The 18,952-nt window shown below is 37.4% G+C and overlaps 1 protein-coding gene across 1 annotated transcript; it reads left to right on the top strand.

The window, feature by feature from the left end:
* Positions 1-15,517: 15,517 nt before the first annotated feature.
* Positions 15,518-18,667, top strand: LOC131020214 (dihydropyrimidine dehydrogenase (NADP(+)), chloroplastic). The gene is made up of 7 exons (XM_057948911.1): positions 15,518-16,107; positions 16,551-16,814; positions 16,899-17,069; positions 17,529-17,641; positions 17,740-17,926; positions 18,217-18,326; positions 18,427-18,667. Exons 1-7 carry the CDS (start codon positions 15,850-15,852, stop codon positions 18,581-18,583), a joined length of 1,260 nt encoding a protein of 419 aa, XP_057804894.1. The 5' UTR covers positions 15,518-15,849; the 3' UTR covers positions 18,584-18,667.
* Positions 18,668-18,952: the final 285 nt, after the last annotated feature.

Below are 18,952 nucleotides of genomic sequence, written 5' to 3'. Positions count from 1 at the left end.
ATTAAATAAAATTAATAGCCCCAACTTAACAATATTGAGCCCATAAAACTTTAAACTACATTAATGTTAAAAGTTCAATTTAAATATTCATATTTTAAAGTATTGATTAAACATAACGTGCAAAAACAAAAATTAAAAAAAAAAACTAATAAAAATGAATACAAACAATATATTAAAAAGGAAAATAGTGGAATCCCTAATACATATCTTTTCTATCGCCGTTTTATGTGACTTCTTCTTCTACATCTCTTTATGCATGCATCTTCTGTCAATAATTCATCACTGAATATTTATTTATGCTTCGTCATCTTACATCTCCTTCTTTCCGTTATATTCATCATTCTATATTCTTCTTTGCTCTGCAGATTCATTTTTTATAAATCATTCTTCTTCTCATTCATCATATATGATAGAAAACGTGCAGTCTGTGAAGAAGAAGAAAATCAATATACCGTAACTCGTAAGTAATAGAAGAAGAAAATGAATGTGAAAGATTGGTTAATCTATGTCATCATGTATCTTCTTTTTTACATTAATCATTTGTCTGTTTGTGATACAAACTGTGCCTATTTGCATTGGAGATGTGAAGAGACATATATTCATTGGAAATAGGAAGAGGACCTCAAAAATTGAACACCTTTCTTAAACGAAAAAATATTAATAAAAAATAGGCATTTGGTACCTCAAAAATTGAACAGCTTTCTTGAACAAAAAAATATTAATAAAAAATAAACATACATTTTGGCGGGAAATTTTAGATCCACAACTTTCCTTTAGTATAGTATATAGATGCGTGTAGTACACGCGCAGAAAAAAAAAATGAAAAATTTGAACTTACCTGATTTGCGGTGCCATTGAATGAGGAAGAAGAAATGAAGTGGAGCGCAGCATTGAAGAAAGTAGTTTAGAGTTTTAATTTAAAATTATAATTGGGCTAAAAATATTTGGGCTTCTATTTTAAATGAGTAGTAAAGAAAAACTGAAAATGTTTGGGCTTGTATTTTTTATTGTAATTTTTTTCAATTTTTCAATTTATATTTAAATTTTAGTAATTTAAATTAATGCAACTTTAATTTGAAGTCATTTGTGTTATTTAAATTTGTGCAATTAAAATTTAAATGAAAAATACAAAAATCAAAATTAAAAAAATCAAGTCAGCTATCAAGTCACCCCACTGTGGCCTCCTTAACCCAATGTGGTCACCCCACTGTGGATGCTCTAAGTTTAAAACCAAGTAAATTTCATCCTCATCACATCTTTATTTGTCGGGGAAAGAAAAATTATTGTCATATAGCACATTCCTTTCGTCCATGATATCCTTTCCACTTTTGTCATTTTAATTCGTTCATAATATTATTTTCAATTTTATTTATAGAAGTAGGATCCGCAACTCCACCCATAATAATAATGAGATTCAAACTCCACTCACAACAATACCCACTATTATTCACCACTTTCTTAAAATCTATTTGTTCATAAAATAAAAACGATATCGTGAACTAAGGAAGTATTGGATTGCTGGACATGCTAACCTATTTATATTTCTTACAACCTAAGGGCTAATTACATGTATTTGTATAGCGTGACAAATATCTTAAATAAAACACATTATTTCTTAAATGAAGGCATAAAAGGTATCCCAACAAGATTCAATCAAGAAAACTTAATGAGATAAACCAATCAAGACTTAACATATTCGCAATATATAACAAATTAACAATATATAATCATCCAATATTATATGTGAAACTTGAGAATCGCAACCTTACTAATAGTATTTGGTTTTTATACATATGTCTGAATTCCACGATTTTATTTTGCTCCATCAAATATAATACTAGCATTCTTCTCGTGCCATCCACGGATACTATATTCTTAAAATTTATAGAATTAAATATAAAAATATTTATTATTTATATAACTTATAAATTATTTTAAATAAAAAGGATTATTCATAAGTTATACTCTATTCGTTCAACTTGACTTGGCTTGTATTCATTTTTAAGTAGTTCTATTTGACTTGACCTATTACCTTTTTGAGTAATTAATTTTCAATAATACCCCCTTCGCCTCTAAAAATTATGCTGGAAATTAATGACACGAGTTTTATAAAAATTATGGATGTTGTGGTTTGAATGAATGTTGGGTCCCATACCTTTTGTAAATAGTAAGTGGGGATAAGATTTTTTTATTAATATAAATTTGTGAGATCATTTTCAAATAAGGAAAGATCACAATTTTTAGGGACGTACCAATATGATAATAAAACCACAGTTTTCAGGGACGAAGAGAGTAATAAATATGGGTTCACACACTTTTACACTACAATCTTACTCCCTCCATTTTTTTTTTTATTCAGTGTCCCATTTTAATGTTTTAGTTGTTCTCCCCATTTCAAATTTTGAAAGTATAATTATGAGATTCTTCATATTTGCATGTATCCTCGAATCTGAGTCCAAAAGGGAAGACATTCCTGATTGTCATGCTGACCCTGCTGCTCAACCTATCTTTCGCTCGGATTATCAGAAACATTTTTGGCTTATTGTTGTCAGCAAAAATCTTATTGAAGAACGTCTCCTCAGCCCTTTGGACATCTTGAGTATGGATATTTTTCAACGACTCACTGATTCTGGCCTTGCTGAAATTGTTTTACGCGTGTGTAAATTTGTTAGGCGTATTTTACTAAAATCATTCCCGGAGCATTTATGAGGAGAATCGTTTCTGCAAGTTCATTTGTGACCAATATATCACCTTCTCCCCTCAACTCATCGATGAGTATCTTGAGGAATAAGTCCCTATTCACTTGCTTGCCTTTGAGCTTATTGGTAGCTAGCGTATGAAGACACACTGACCCTCGATTGGAAAAATTCAAGGTGCTTACATCTCCATTATGTAAAGATTGCAATGTTTCCCACCAATATTCATCGCTCTGATATGAGGACTTTACTCTATTAGATTGAACAAGGCCAACTGATGCAGGTAGAAGCGTGAAATATATTTGATACTGATAAATATACGAACTCCGTTGATAACCACTGTATACCGGAATGCGTACAATAAGGGTTAATCCGTTGATTCACTCATGAATACCGGAAGAACACCGCGAGAAGGGAACAATCCCACCCTCTACATTTTAACTCTCAATTCGACTCCACTAAAACATAAATAAAACTCTTATTTATAATAAAACCCTAAACATCTAAAAGGAAACAAACTAACTTGACCAACAAGACAAATCAATAATTAAAGATATAATATATTATACAATTCTATCTTCATCATTCTCTCTATCCTTGAAACGATTCGTCCTCGAATCGGAAACGTCCTTGATGATGTTCTGCATAGGGTCGATCATATTGACCGTGTAGGAAGTCAAAGATCTCTCGATTCTGTGCTCGTAATTCCTTGAATTGTTGAGACAGAAGGTCGTCGTCACGATGGAGATAATCTTGAACATTCTGAACAGTTGATTGACGGGAGACATCGCGTAGGAGCGTAGCAAGGCTCTGGATACCAACTGATGCAGGTAGAAGCGTGAAATATATTTGATACTGATAAATATACGAACTCCGTTGATAACCACTGTATACCGGAATGCGTACAATAAGGGTTAATCCGTTGATTCACTCATGAATACCGGAAGAACACCGCGAGAAGGGAACAATCCCACCCTCTACATTTTAACTCTCAATTCGACTCCACTAAAACATAAATAAAACTCTTATTTATAATAAAACCCTAAACATCTAAAAGGAAACAAACTAACTTGACCAACAAGACAAATCAATAATTAAAGATATAATATATTATACAATTCTATCTTCAACACCAACTCATCAGTATGGTTTTCAATCATGTTGAATTCTCTGGGATCATTTTTCACCTGAAGACTGCTATGAACCTCAACCTAACAAGATTGTCATAAGTTGACAAACATGGTTTTCGTACCTCAATTCCACATGATTTGTTGTCATTTCCCTTCATATTTTGATTGCTAATATGTGTTTGTATCCCAATTTTGAGTTTTGTTGAGTTTTGATGCTTGGTGTATCTTTTGGAGTGATTTCAGGAAAACTCAAAGATTAATTGGACGATTTTAAAGACATGCGATTGAAGTACGTCTCGAGAGGAATCTGTGAGCGCAAACGGCGACCAAATCCGAGTCCGGACGAGGGAGAACGGAGCCGAACAAGCGGACTGCGCATAAAGCCCAGGACCCCGCGGTCCGGGCCGCGGCCACGGGCCCGACCGCGGGTCTCTGCTCCAAAATTGCCCAGTAAGCCGCGGTCCGGGCCGCGGTCGTGGGCCCGACCGCGGTCCTCTTCTCCAGAGCAGTCCAGAACGTTTTTGGCAATCACCCGCGGTCCGAGACGCGGCCGCGGGCCTCGACCGCGGTCTCCTCTCATTTTGGCCGCGTTCTTGACCGCGGTTCATGCCGTGGTCGCGGGAAAAAGGCGGGATTGCCCCCTTTGGTGGGCCCAGACGTGATTTTTGCCCCAAAACCCCCTTTTCCCCCTTTTTTCTCATATCTTTCATCTCCCCCCAACATTAAACACACTCTCCTACCTCCATACCCAAGCCCTAGCCTCCATAACTACACTCAACCACCAAGATTGGAAGGACATTGAAGAAGAGAGAAGATTGAAGGAAGCTAATTTAATAGGTTTTGTCACCTCTTACTCTCTCTCTCTCTTTCATTTATGAATTTCCTTGAATTAAGTATTTTGATTGTAAGCATGATAAGCTAAATCCCCCATTGGTTTGTGGGTTAGGCTAGTAGATTATGTAATGGATTGATAATTATGCTTAATATATGTCTTGATTATTTCCTTGTCTTTATCTTTTCAAACCCTAGATTTCTTTCTTGTATGGATTGTTGGTCACTTTCTATGCATTTCTCATTTGTGATTTGAATCGGGAGAGGATAATCATAATAGATTAGGAGCTTGAAACATATTGACTCAATAAACCGGGAGGTTGAGAGTTGGGTGAGAGTTTATCGATCTTATTGTGCTTTTGGGAGTTATAGGTTAGAAGTTGACCGGGGACGGCAACTATGACCCGTAATCTACCGTTTTAGTCGTCCGGGAGGGTGCTAGAACTAGTTGGGAGATCACTCTAGATAAATAGGAGTATCAAGACTAATATTGTGCTAAATTGAAGTCCATTGCTAATCCATCGTTGCCTAATCCCTAAACCACCTTCATCACTTAATTAATCCACTTTGTTTGATTGTTCTTATTTTGTCTTTAAATTTGTTAGTTAATCAAACCATTCACCTCCTTGTTTAGTCTAAATAGCTCTAGCATAATGACTTAAGGTAATCACTAGAATTTGACTACTAATCATTGTGGAATACGACCTTGCTTCCCTATGTTGCAACTACACCGTGCACTTGCGGCGTAGCGAAAATAATAACGAACAAGTTTTTGGCGCCGTTGCCGGGGATTAGTTTAGTTTGATTACTTGTGATATTTTGAATCATTGTGCTTAACTACTTTGGACATTTTACTTGCTTTATTTTTATTTTCAATTTTAAGATTGTGTCTTGATTCTTTGTTTCTTTTTGGTTGGTAGGTAGTGTATGAACACAAGGTCTAAGGGTGCACCTCTTATACCCATTGGCCTTGAGGTTGAAGCATTTTGCCGACACAACAAAGCAAGAGCAAGAAGAGAAAAAGAAATGGAGGGAAACATGATGGAAAATCAAGAATTGATCCTCCAACTCCAAAGACAATTGGAGGATATGCAAGGGCGTATCAATGAGCAAGAGGCTCGAAGGAATGCACCACCACCACCACCTATTAGCAATATGTTCCAACCCGTGGTCCAACAAGGGGGAGTGCATGCCCCAAGAATCAATGCCAACAATTTTGAACTCAAGGCGAGTCTCATCAACATGGTGCAACAAAATCAATTTGCCGGTCTTTCTCAAGATGACCCGAATGGACATCTTGGCAATTTCTTGGAGATATGCGATACTATCAAGATAAATGGAGTCCCGAAGGATGCCATTCGACTCCGACTCTTTCCCTTCTCACTAAGGGGCATGGCCAAGACATGGTATCAATCTTTGGAGATTGGTTCCATCACTACATGGGAGAAAATGGCTCAAAAGTTCCTTATCAAGTTCTTCCCTCCAAGTAAGACAATGAAGATGAAGAAGGACACCTTCTATGAAGCTTGGGAGAGATTCAAAGAGATGATAAGGAAGTGTCCCAACCATGGTTTGGATCAAAACACCATTATTTGCTCATTCTATACCGGGTGTAGTGGTGAGATGCAAAGAGACATGAATGCATCGGCCAATGGAGCATTGTTGAAGAAGAGCCACGAGGAGGCCGCCCACATCATTGAGAATTTAGCCGCAAATAGCTACCAATTTCCGGGGGAGAGGACTATTTTGAAGAAGGTGGCGGCTACAACAAGCTCAGATCCGATAGTTCTTTTGACGGCTCAATTGACCGCTATGAATAGCAAAATTGATGCTATGTCCACATCAAAGCCGGACCCTATAGTGGAGGAACGAACCAATATTGAGGATGTGAACTACATTAACAATAATCGAGGCTTTGGAAACTTTCATCCTCAACACCAAGGAGGGTATCAAGGGCAAGGGCAATACAATCAAGGATTTCAAACAAATCGCCACCCAAATCTTGCCTATGGTAATCCCAACAACTTCTTGCAACCACCACCCGGATTTGCGGTAAGCGATGGTATGATCAAGGAAGAGAAGAAACTCAACCTTGAAGATATTTTAATGAAATTCATGACGGCCACTCAAGCCCACATGGCGAGAACCGATGAAAGGTTGGAGGCTCAAGCGACCCAATTGAAAATGCTTGAGATGAAAGTGGGGCAAATTGCCGAATCCTTAAGCAATCAACGCCAACAAGGGCAATTTCCAAGCAACACAATTGTAAACCCTAAGAAGCATTGCAAAGCTATTAACATACTAGGTGAGACAACCTTTGAAGAGTCCAAGATGTGCTTGGGAGAGGAGGACATGGTTGAAATAGAGAAGAGCAATGATGGAGGCATTTCTTCAAAAATGCAAAATGATAAGGAAAAGAAGAAAGAAGTGTACAAAGCTCCACCTCCTTATTGCCCACCAATCCCCTTTCCTCAAAGGCTTCCCAAGAAAAATGTGGAGAGTGAGTTCTCCAAATTCCTTGAAATCTTTCGGAAGGTGAATATCAACATCCCCCTTGTTGAAGCTTTGCAACAAATGCCCAAGTATGCAAAATTTCTCAAGGAAGTTCTATCCAAGAAGAAGAAATTGGAAGAATTTGAAACGGTCAACCTCACCGAAGAATGTTGTGTCGTTCTTCAAAAGAAGCTACCTATCAAGATCAAGGATCCCGGGAGCTTTACTATCCCATGTGATGTTGGAAATGGTCGTTTTGGAAAGGCCTTGTGTGATTTGGGAGCAAGCATAAATTTGATGCCTCTCTCCATCTTCAACAAGCTTGAAATAAGAACCATTAAGCCAACCACGATTGCTTTGCAAATGGCGGATCGTTCCGTTTCATATCCTAAAGGGATAGTGGAGGATGTCTTGGTGAGGGTTGACAAATTCATTTTTCCGGTGGATTTTGTGGTGTTGGATATGGTTGAGGACAAGGATGTACCTTTGATCTTTGGACGTCCATTCTTGGCGACGGAGAGGGCCCTAATTGATGTTGCAAAGGACAAGCTCACATTGAGAGTGAATGGTGAGAGTGTTACCTTCTCAATCCACAAAGCTCCCAAGCACAAAGATGAGGAAGAAAGAATGAAAATGGAGGAATGCAAAATGATGCAAGTGATCGAACCTTGCATCAACTTGAAGGAAAAATTGAAGAAAGAAAAGGGAGAGGAGAAATCTCCAAGCTTGGAGTTGAAGCTTCTCCCCACACACTTGAAGTATGCATTCTTTGGTGAGAATGAGATACATCCAATGGGGCAAGACCGTGTACTCCAACTCAATGAGTTAGATGAGTATCACACATTTGAGAAGTCAAGCCTCTACAAGGAGAGGACAACAAGTGCTAATGACGAGATGATGCACAAACGGGAGTTTGCACCCGATGATGAAGTCCTTCTCCTCGCCTTCCGTCAATCACTACCTCCGGAAAAGCCAAGATCAAAATGGTCGGGTCCTTTCAAAATCAACAAGGTTTTCAATAATGGAGCAATTGAATTGAGAAAGAAGGATGGAAGAACCTTTGTGGTTGAGAAAGAAAGAATCAAGGTGTATTTGCCCTTGAAACCAAAAGTTGAAGTGTTTGTTGGTACCATCCCCGAGCCATGACACCATCGTGAAGACGTCGAGCTCACGACATTAAACTAAGCGCTAGTTGGGAGGCACCCCAACAAGGTACCCTTTAATTATTGCAAGTTCAATAATCACACACATACATAGGTATTTATATATTAATCTATGTATATATTTATATATGTGTGTGGTTTTTTATGTTAGTTTTTTTTTGTGAGTCCGAGACAACTTCTCATTCTCTTTTCCTCCAAACTCATTTCCACTTTGTGTGAAATAAGTTTGGGGGGAGGGGAAAGATGGATTAGTTGTCTCATCTATCTTTTGCTTTACTTGTTTTTGTTTGGTTTAGTTTTATTGTCTTGTTTTTGTTATTGTTGAATAAATGAAAGCTTGCGAGTTAGTTGGGTTGATATTTTTATTTTTGTTTTGCTTGGGATAATTGTAGCAAATATTGTGATGATGAATTGATTGGTTTTTGGGCTTATGATTGTTGTTTTTGAAAAAAAAAGTTGTTGTGTATCACATGTTGATTTTGCATGTAGAGTTTGAACTTGTGACAATGAGCTAAATGTTGTACCTCCAAGAACTTGAAAAAGAAATGAGCTTGTGAGAATTGAGCCTTTGATTGTCATACATTTACAATCTCATTTTGTTCTTGAGTGTAAATCATTTGAGCATGTGTGTTGATCTCTAGAACTTGCCATGAGTCCTCTCTTGAAAATAAAAGTAGATGTGTTGTTAATATTGAAGTGATTTAAGGCCATCTTTGTTAACCACTTAACTCAAATTGTGTCCAAATTCTCATATGATCCTAGTTTACCCCATTTGTGCCTCGTAGCCATTCTTTGAATGAACCAATGATAAAGGGGTAGAACTTAGAGTGTTAGTGGTTGCTTTGATGAAAAGGTTTGAGAAATGATTGAAATTGCCTATCAAGCTTTGATTGAGTGAAAATCACTAGTCCCCTATAAGCTTAAAAAGAAAAAGAAAGAAAAAGAAATGGAAATGAATGTGAATAAAAGAGCATAAAGGGGAGTGATTTGCCTTTTGAATCATATCATGATAAGTATCACTAAGGGTGAAAAGAAGAAATGTGGGGATTTTGGTTTTTGATTGATTAAAAAAGAGAAATGGTGAATTTGACTTGTTCATTGTGATTGTTAGATTGTGGGATATGAGTCATTTGCCTAAAAACACCTCACCTCACCAAAGAGCCCTCATTACAACCTTATGAAAGCCCTTGTTGATCATCATTTATAACACATTGAAGTATAGAGAGTTATGATAAATGGCAAGCTTATGGTAGATTGCATACATTGTTTCAATTTGAGTGCAAACACGTCCAATCTAAACACTTGAGAGTTGAGTGCACCATTGAAACATTCACCTTGTGAGGATTCAAATTTGGATGCTATAATGTTGAACTCACTATCACTTGTGACTTCTTAGAATGCATTTTACTTGTGATACACTTTTGAAAGATTTTTGAAATTGTTGAAGCCTTGAAATGACATCAATTCATGCTCACATGTTTGTTTACTTTTATTTCTAGTCTTTTGTCGTTTGGGGACAAACAACGCCTTAAGTTTGGGGGGTTGACAAACATGGTTTTCGTACCTCAATTCCACATGATTTGTTGTCATTTCCCTTCATATTTTGATTGCTAATATGTGTTTGTATCCCAATTTTGAGTTTTGTTGAGTTTTGATGCTTGGTGTATCTTTTGGAGTGATTTCAGGAAAACTCAAAGATTAATTGGACGATTTTGAAGACATAAAATTGAAGTACGTCTCGAGAGGAATCCGTGAGCGCAAACGGCGACCAAATCCGAGTCCGGACGAGGGAGAACGAAGCCAAACAAGCGGACTGCGCATAAAGCCCAGGACCCCACGGTCCGGGCCGCGGCCACGGGCCCGACCGCGGGTCTCTGCTCCAAAATTGCCCAGTAAACCGCGGTCCGGGACGCGACCGCGGGCCCGACCGCGGGCCTCTGCTCCAGAGCAGTCCAGAACGTTTTTGGCAATCACCCGCGGTCCGAGACGCGGCCGCGGGCCTCGACCGCGGTCTCCTCTCATTTTGGTCGCGTTCTTGACCGCGGTTCATGCCGTGGTCGCGGGAAAAAGGCGGGATTGCCCCCTTTGGTGGGCCCATACGTGATTTTTGCCCCAAAATCCCATTTTCCCCTTTTTTTCTCATATCTTTCATCTCCCCCCAACATTAAACACACTCTCCTACCTCCATACCCAAGCCCTAGCCTCCATAACTACATTCAACCACCAAGATTGGAAGGACATTGAAGAAGAGAGAAGATTGAAGGAAGCTAATTTAATAGGATTTGTCACCTCTTACTCTCTCTCTCTCTTTCATTTATGAATTTCCTTGAATTAAGTATTTTGATTGTAAGCATGATAAGCTAAATCCCCCATTAGTTTGGGGGTTAGGCTAGTAGATTATGTAATGGATTGATTATTATGCTTAATATATGTCTTGATTATTTCCTTGTCTTTATCTTTTCAAGCCCTAGATTTCTTTCTTGTATGGATTGTTGGTCACTTTCTATGCATTTCTCATTTGTGATTTGAATCGGGAGAGGATAATCATAATAGATTAGGAGCTTGAAACATATTGACTCAATAAACCGGGAGGTTGAGAGTTGGGTGAGAGTTTATCGATCTTATTGTGCTTTTGGGAGTTATTGGTTAGAAGTTGACCGGGGACGGCAACTATGACCCGTAATCTACCGTTTTAGTCGTCCGGGAGGGTGCTAGAACTAGTTGGGAGATCACTCTAGATAAATAGGAGTATCAAGACTAATATTGTGCTAAATTGAAGTCCATTGCTAATCCATCGTTGCCTAATCCCTAAACCACCTTCATCACTTAATTAATCCACTTTGTTTGATTGTTCTTATTTTGTCTTTAAATTTGTTAGTTAATCAAACCATTCACCTCCTTGTTTAGTCTAAATAGCTCTAGCATAATGACTTAAGGTAATCACTAGAATTTGACTACTAATCCTTGTGGAATACGACCTTGCTTCCCTATGTTGCAACTACACCGTGCACTTGCGGCGTAGCGAAAATAATAGCGAACATAAGTAAAAAGTTATTTAACACATCAAAGACGTGGAAGGGGCTTCTCAAGGTACATGGAAAGGTGACTGTGACTACTAGAGTTCCAGCATAGGAAGGGATGTTGAAGATGTTCTCCAATCACATTATGTCTAAATTAGAAATGGAGCACACTACTCTTGGAAAGATTATCATGCTTTGATCTTCGCCATGGTCCTGCTAATGTGAATGAGCATCAGATGATGATGAAGCCAACCGTTAGTTATTTGTGATGATGAAGCCAACCTCTGTGATTTTTGTGACAAAAATGAGGAATATGTAGTTGTTAGTGGTGTGTATGTATATTGCTCAACCTATTTTGAGCTTTAGTGGTTTGTGGGCGTGTTTTTTGTTTTTGGAATTCCCAAGTACTCGGTCTACTGTGAGTATGCTGGTGATTGGTGTATGTTTCCCAAGTACCCGATCTTCGTTTTTGTTCTTCTTCCTGTTACAATGGGGTATACGATCGAGTGAACTTTTACAACTCAAACTAAAACAATCGATGCTAGGAAACTGAACTAAGAAAATAAACAAATTAGAAATAACAAGGAGACTAGAATGAGATTACAATGAAATAAAAACAAACGTGAGAAAGGCGTCGAGTCGAGATAAAACTTTTCCCGCAAGAAGATTATCGCCCCGGTAGTGCTCACGGTGTTGGCGAATCTTCCCCAAAGGTAAAACGACGACGTCTCGTTGGATGTAGCACCACAATCCGGTGAGCTCCGGCGAATCGAGAACTGAGCACGAGAGTGATTTTAGAGAGTAGTGGAGTATGCAGATTTTCTGTAAACAACAATGTCATGTTCTAGACCTATTTATAGGCTACTCATCAAAGGGGGAAAATAAAGACTGCATTATGTGAATTAATCCACATAAAACTATTGGGATGTTACACAATTTGAATTCTGAAGTTACAGAATTCATTCTGCATGAATTCCAGATTTCAAAATTAGCAGTTTCGAAACTGAACTGTTACAGCTCCTCAAGGCTTGGGCTGAACGGATGGGCTTCAGTGGGCTTAAAAATAAATACAATTGGGCCGAGAATTAACAATCCAAAAAAGCCCAAAAGTATTTTGTCCAAAAAATTATATAGTTTGGACCCAAACACCACCCAAAGCACCAAGATCCAAGTCCTTGGCCTGCCCGCCCGTCCGTCCGATCGATCGGCGGCGGCGGCGGCGCGCGTGTATGTGCGCGCGAGGCCAAGGCCTTCATCCAAGCCCACTAGCAAGCCCACAAGTTGTTAGCTCCATGAGCATTGCTATTCTTATACAAGAGTATTCTTCCCTTGTTTTCCAATGTGGGACAATAGCACTTCACAAGTGTTATTTCCCTTCTCAACATCCAAACTTTGATATACAATATCTCACTCACCGGAAATCGGTTTTGAGACTTCGAGTATACCACGTTCATCTACTCGAGACGTAGATTAACATCCAATAATTATTTCAATTAAATAATAAATATTTAATTAAATAATTAATTTCAGAAAATGGTCTAAAAACCATATTTCCAACACTTCCCTATATGAAGAAGTAAGTCTTTCTTTTCCTCTTCTGTTTCGTAACTGTCTACACGAATGCCTTTGCATGTTTTTCCGCATGCCTTGATCACACATATCAGTGTTGATATGAAAATGGTTTTGTCTACATAAATGACAAAGGAGAAGATTGCAAGTGCATGTGTTTTCACACATACTTGTCATTTAGTAGACACTTCTCGGGAGGACCTCTACATCCTGAGTGATAGTGCAAGTACGTAACTATTTTCAGTTGGTGCTGATGGAAACTTTCCTTGTACAAAGATATTGGTTTCGGTAAGGATCTTTGGTGTGAATCCCTGCGAGATCTTTGGCGTGTGCATGTCTATCTTTTTAATTTCTTGCCTTTCACGGAGCTGGTTCGTGCAGATTATCTCCAACCTTAGAGATGTGCAGCTTGTTGATTTTAGAAATATATCTAGGGTTTCTCCAAACAACCCTAAGTATACTGTGCTCGTGAAAGATAGTTTATCTCGTAATTGTGCTTCATAGTCGAGTTGTAACTTGTTTGTTCGGAATGTTGAAAATTTATCTCTGTTTGTTTGAGAGGAGTTAAGTGTTAGCTAGTGTCGGTGCTCACACAAGGTGTTTGCTTAAGGCATTACATGCTATTCATGGGAGGTGGAGATTTGGGGAGTTGCTCTTTAACTATTTTTCTTTAATTTAGAATTTTATTTGTCTTCTAAAAGTTCTTGTAATGAATTGTCAAATACTATTACATTAAAATAAAATATTAATTTATTTTTTTAATCTATACTTATAATAAAAAAATGTAAAATAATTATGCGTTAAATTTCAAGAGTGTACTCACTATTTTTAAAAGTAATTATCAACCATATTCGATATTGCAAAATTTTGTTGTTGCATAAAGTTGTGATGGATCACGTCACTTTCCTTATGCGTTTTGTTTGAAAATTAGCACATTAAGTTGCTCGTCGGTCATGTTTAGCTGCTTCTGAATCTACGCCAATCCATATTTTGGACTTTTGCTCCTTTATTTGTTTGTTTGGTATTAACTTTTTTTCCTCCTCTCTTTCTTATACTCCCTCCGTCCATGAAAGAACTTCCTAGAGGAAGTGGCACGGGTTTTAAAAAAAAATATTGTTGAGTGTATTGAGAGTGAATAAAAGATAGTTGAGTGTATTGAGAATGATGAAAAAGTGTTATAATTAATATTGAGAGTTGTGAAAAGTGAAAAGTAAGAAGATTATAAATGGTGGGGTATAATGCAAAAAATAGGTAGGAAGTTCTTTTGTGAACGTCCCAAAAAAGAAAGATATGAAGTTCTTTCGTGGACGGAGGGAGTATATTATTACAGAAGATTGTCTTGCTGTTTTTTCGATGAATAAAATTCCTCTCGGTTTTTGCGTGAAAGCAGCCAAGCAGGCCATATGATTCGCTTATTAATTTATTTTGGAGAGTGAAAAACCCAAAAGAACAAAAGAAAAAGGCTCCAATCTCCATCTCCTGGAGCTAGTCAATAATTCGCAAAAATAATACAATAAATATCTTTTATTATTAATTCTTAAGATAAATATTACTCCTAGTACAATAATTATTAATTCGAAAAAGGCTCCATCCCCTGGAGTATTATTGAATTGCAAATTTGCGAACTCAATGTTTTTTATTTAGCTTCCTAGTACTTTTTTTTTTTTTAAATTAACCAATAGCTTCCTAGTACTTAGTTAATATACAAATAATTGGGCATTCATGAACATCCAAGTGCTCAAGATCATCTATGATTCTATGTTAATAGACACTCCTGAGGTTCAATCCCATCATCTCTTTGCTTCCAACTCAATTATATGTAAGAGATGTTTTCAAATATATATATATATAGGGGGGCGCTCCAATGAGACACCCTAATTTTAGTGAGATCTAGGGCACGATCTGGTGCGTTTATTTTATCAATCATATGGCTGATATTGTATCTGGAGGGTAATTTTTTTTCGCAGGATTCGAATCCTGGAGGGAGCAGAATATTTTAAATTTTGTTATTCATCAGTATATACTGCATTGTTCATCAGTATATACGGCTCTGTTCATCAGTATATATGTCTTATTCATTACAAATTTTTTAAATTTTATTTTTCACCAGTATATATATCTTGTTCTTTAGATATACGTTTTGTTCATTAGTATTATATGTCTTATTCATTGTACTCATGTTACACGAAAAATAGGGGGTCTTACTGGAGCGCGCCCCTATATATATATATATATATATATATATATATGAAGAGGTTCTAATAAAAACTCTTATTTAAATGTAAGAGATTAAAATTAGAACTCTTATTTAAATCAAGAACATGGTAATTATTTTAACTTATTCAATCATAATTATTTACGGTGAATACATCACTTTGTTTTTCATCAGTATATACATTTTGTTCGTTAGATATACGTCTTATTCATTAATATTATATGTCTTATTCATTGTCCTCATGTTACATGAAGCGCAGTCTGTTGGTAAGACGCTTCTAGTGTGAGTGGGTTTTTTCCTTTCTTTAGTTGTAACAAATTTTTTAAAAAATAAAAAAAAATGTTACATGAAAAATAGGAGTCTCATAATTATATATATAATTATTAAAATTCAGTAATATGTTTATTCATTATATTGTGGCGAGCACCGAAGATTTTATGTAGAGTTGTTAGAACAAAAAAAGAGAGAAAAATAAAATAATCTTGTAGATATGATCTGATCGTAATGAAATAAACATAAAGAGTCAAATCCATGTGCGTTTGAGTTGTTCCTACATGATCACTAATTGATTAATCATTATCTACACGTAATAACAATTCTTACATAATAATCGTTGAAGAATATTATATCCAAACTGTCCAATACTTTTAACTTTCTATAATACAACTCCGATTCCTGCATATTCATTTTCATCGCCATCTACCTGTCTTCACTATTCCGAACAAAACAAGAATGGAATCTCTCAGATTTGCTACCCAGATCAGCACTCCGGTGGCCGAGTTTCCGGCAACTCGCCGCGGCCTTGGTCGAAACCGGGTCGGGTTCAGAATATCCGCGCAGGCTGAGGCTGCGGAGCCTGATCTCAGTGTGACGGTCAATGGGTTGAAGATGCCGAACCCGTTCGTCATCGGGTCGGGTCCTCCCGGCACCAACTATACTGTCATGAAGCGGGCCTTCAATGAAGGCTGGGGCGCTGTAATCGCCAAAACGGTAACGTTTTTTAGCTCTGTTGTAATTGGAAATTTTCTTATACCGAGGTGCGATGATAAAATTCATTTATTTCTTGGTGGATTTTGATGAGTTGTGTGAATATGATTTCTGACTGAGAAGTGATAACCTTTGATTGGGAAAACTAGTTGAATAACTGAATCTGGATTATTTCGTAATAGATAATCTCGATTTTTTTTTTTTGTTTACAATTTTGGATGATAATTGGAAGTGATTGAAACTGGTAGAGAAATACAACGGCTGCTGCATCAATAATAGATTTCCACCAATAGCGTGTGTTTTAGATTGATGAATATAGTGTTTGGTGAAGCAATTCAGAATAGTCAAAAACCTTGCATGCTCTCACCTATGAATTTATAGAAAAGGAAAATTCTCATGAATTGGTGAAGATGGTGAAAAGGTTTGATCCTAAACAACATGTGTAGGTATCACTGGATGCTTCAAAAGTTGTAAATGTGACCCCTCGATATGCCAGATTACGGGCTGGAGCAAATGGATCCCCCAAAGGGCAAATCATAGGCTGGCAAAACATTGAGCTCATAAGCGACCGGCCCCTAGAAACTATGTTGAAAGAATTTAAACAGTTGAAGGAAGAGTATCCAGACAGGATACTTATTGCTTCAATCATGGAAGAATACAACAAAGCTGCGTGGGAGGAGCTCATTGACCGAGTTGAGCAATCTGGAATTGTGAGCATACAGTTGCACTGCTCGATCTGTTGCCAACTTCCTTGTTACTGCGTTGATGGTCTCAAACGTGATGCTTTTTTGCAGGATGCTTTTGAAATCAATTTTTCATGTCCTCATGGGATGCCAGAGCGTAAAATGGGCGCTGCTGTTGGCCAAGATTGTGCACTTCTGGAAGAAGTTTGTGGGTGGATTAATGCCAAAGCAACTGTTCCCGTTTGGGCAAAGATGACTCCAAACATCACGGACATCACGCAGGTTTCATGTTTTTGCTATTTTTTCTTTTCCACTGCAAATTATATCCAGTTTTGTACTATTTAGGAAATGAAGCAATTCTATAGGATGCTATGCTGGTTTATTATATATGGATTGAAATCAACATGCTTTGATGGTCACCATATGCACCGTATTGTTTTTGAGAATCTGTTGCTTCAATATATTGAAGAACGAAAACGACATTATCAACTTAAGTTTCTTGATAGACAGATAGACTTCTTTTTAGCATTTTGTGGGATGATCTGGACACATGAGCTATAAACATCAGCATTGTGATTGTATATCTATATCTGTATATATATAATCACTGGTGATCTGTATTGCGATTTCTTGGATCATATTCCCGACATTGGAATGACTAAAATAATATGCCGCCAACAAGATGCATGCCAATAAATATAATTTTCATCACTTTCGCTGCAATATTCTCTCTTTGTACAGCCAGCCAGAGTGTCTCTGCAAGCTGGATGCGAAGGGGTTGCTGCAATCAACACAATCATGAGTGTCATGGGAATTAATCTCGACACTTTGCGCCCAGAGCCTTGTGTAGAGGGGTAAAATTGAAACTGTTAAATGTTTGACTTTTTTCTCAATATAAATTCTCTCCACATCTATTCATGCTTCAGACTTATCGTGTTGTGTGTGAACTTAGATATTCAACACCCGGAGGCTATTCAGCAAAGGCAGTCCATCCTATTGCACTTGCAAAAGTGATGAGCATTGCACAGATGATGAAGAAAGAATTTGCAGATAAAGATCTCTCACTTTCTGCTATTGGAGGAGTTGAGACGGGGAATGACGCAGCAGAGTTCATACTTCTTGGAGCCAACACAGTTCAGGTTGGTCACAAAAAAATATTTCTTATGGTATATGTATTGTAGTATACTGAACCATCTAAATTTTAACTCTCTGTTTTCGCAAGTTTTCATGTACATTGAGCCTTTTAAATATGATTTATGATCATGAGACCGAGTGCTAGGAATAGAGAGAAGGGAAAGTAGAATATGAAAGCAGATAAAGATATATTGTTTTGAGAAATGAAAAACATATCAGAAAGGACTGCTACATGATAGTTGAGACTCATTTTTACTAAGATGAGTAGCTAACAGGATTTTTGTATTCTTTCTAGGTCTGCACGGGCGTGATGATGCATGGATACGGTCTCGTTAAGACACTTTGCTCTGAGTTGCAGGAATTCATGAAAAAGCATAACTTTACATCTTTAGAAGATTTCAGGGGGTATGAACTCAAACTTCCTCAACAACTTCACATATGCAGTAGCTTAAGTATTAGCCTGTGACGATTTTCTTCTCTTTCGCTCTTTTATGCATACAATCAGGGCATCGCTCGACTATTTCACGACCCACATGGATTTGGTGGCAAGGCAACAAGAAGCCATTCGCGAAAGGAAGGCTACCAAGAAAGGGTTGCAATCTGATAGAGACTGGACAGGCGATGGGTTTGTGAAAGAATCCGAGAGCATGGTATCAAACTGATGAAATGTGAATCTTTGTCTCTGTATGTCTGTATCTGTATCAACAAAAATTTCAATAATGGAGAGAGCTCAAGTTGTTCTTAAATTCCTTGTTTGGTCATCTTGAAAAGCAGATTTGTTCTATTTACCCGTCATGCTACTTGAATACAATTCCAACACCATAGTATATACATCAAGCAAAGGGGAGACATGAAATTGGATTTGGTATTTTCAGACTTTTGAATTGTTACAGAAACACATTTGAAATCCATTATTTTATTTCCGGTATGCAAATATGACTGTTCTAATCATCAATTTGTTCTTTAAACATTAAAGGCATTTAAGATAGTGTTAATTACGAAATCTTTCTCATTTCAATTAATTTTATCAT

This window comes from Salvia miltiorrhiza, chromosome 4, assembly GCF_028751815.1.
Source record: "Salvia miltiorrhiza cultivar Shanhuang (shh) chromosome 4, IMPLAD_Smil_shh, whole genome shotgun sequence".
NCBI lineage: Eukaryota > Viridiplantae > Streptophyta > Magnoliopsida > Lamiales > Lamiaceae > Salvia > Salvia miltiorrhiza.
The sequence above is the reverse complement of the archived record's forward strand: the minus strand, read 5'-3'. Positions and strand labels throughout refer to the sequence as shown.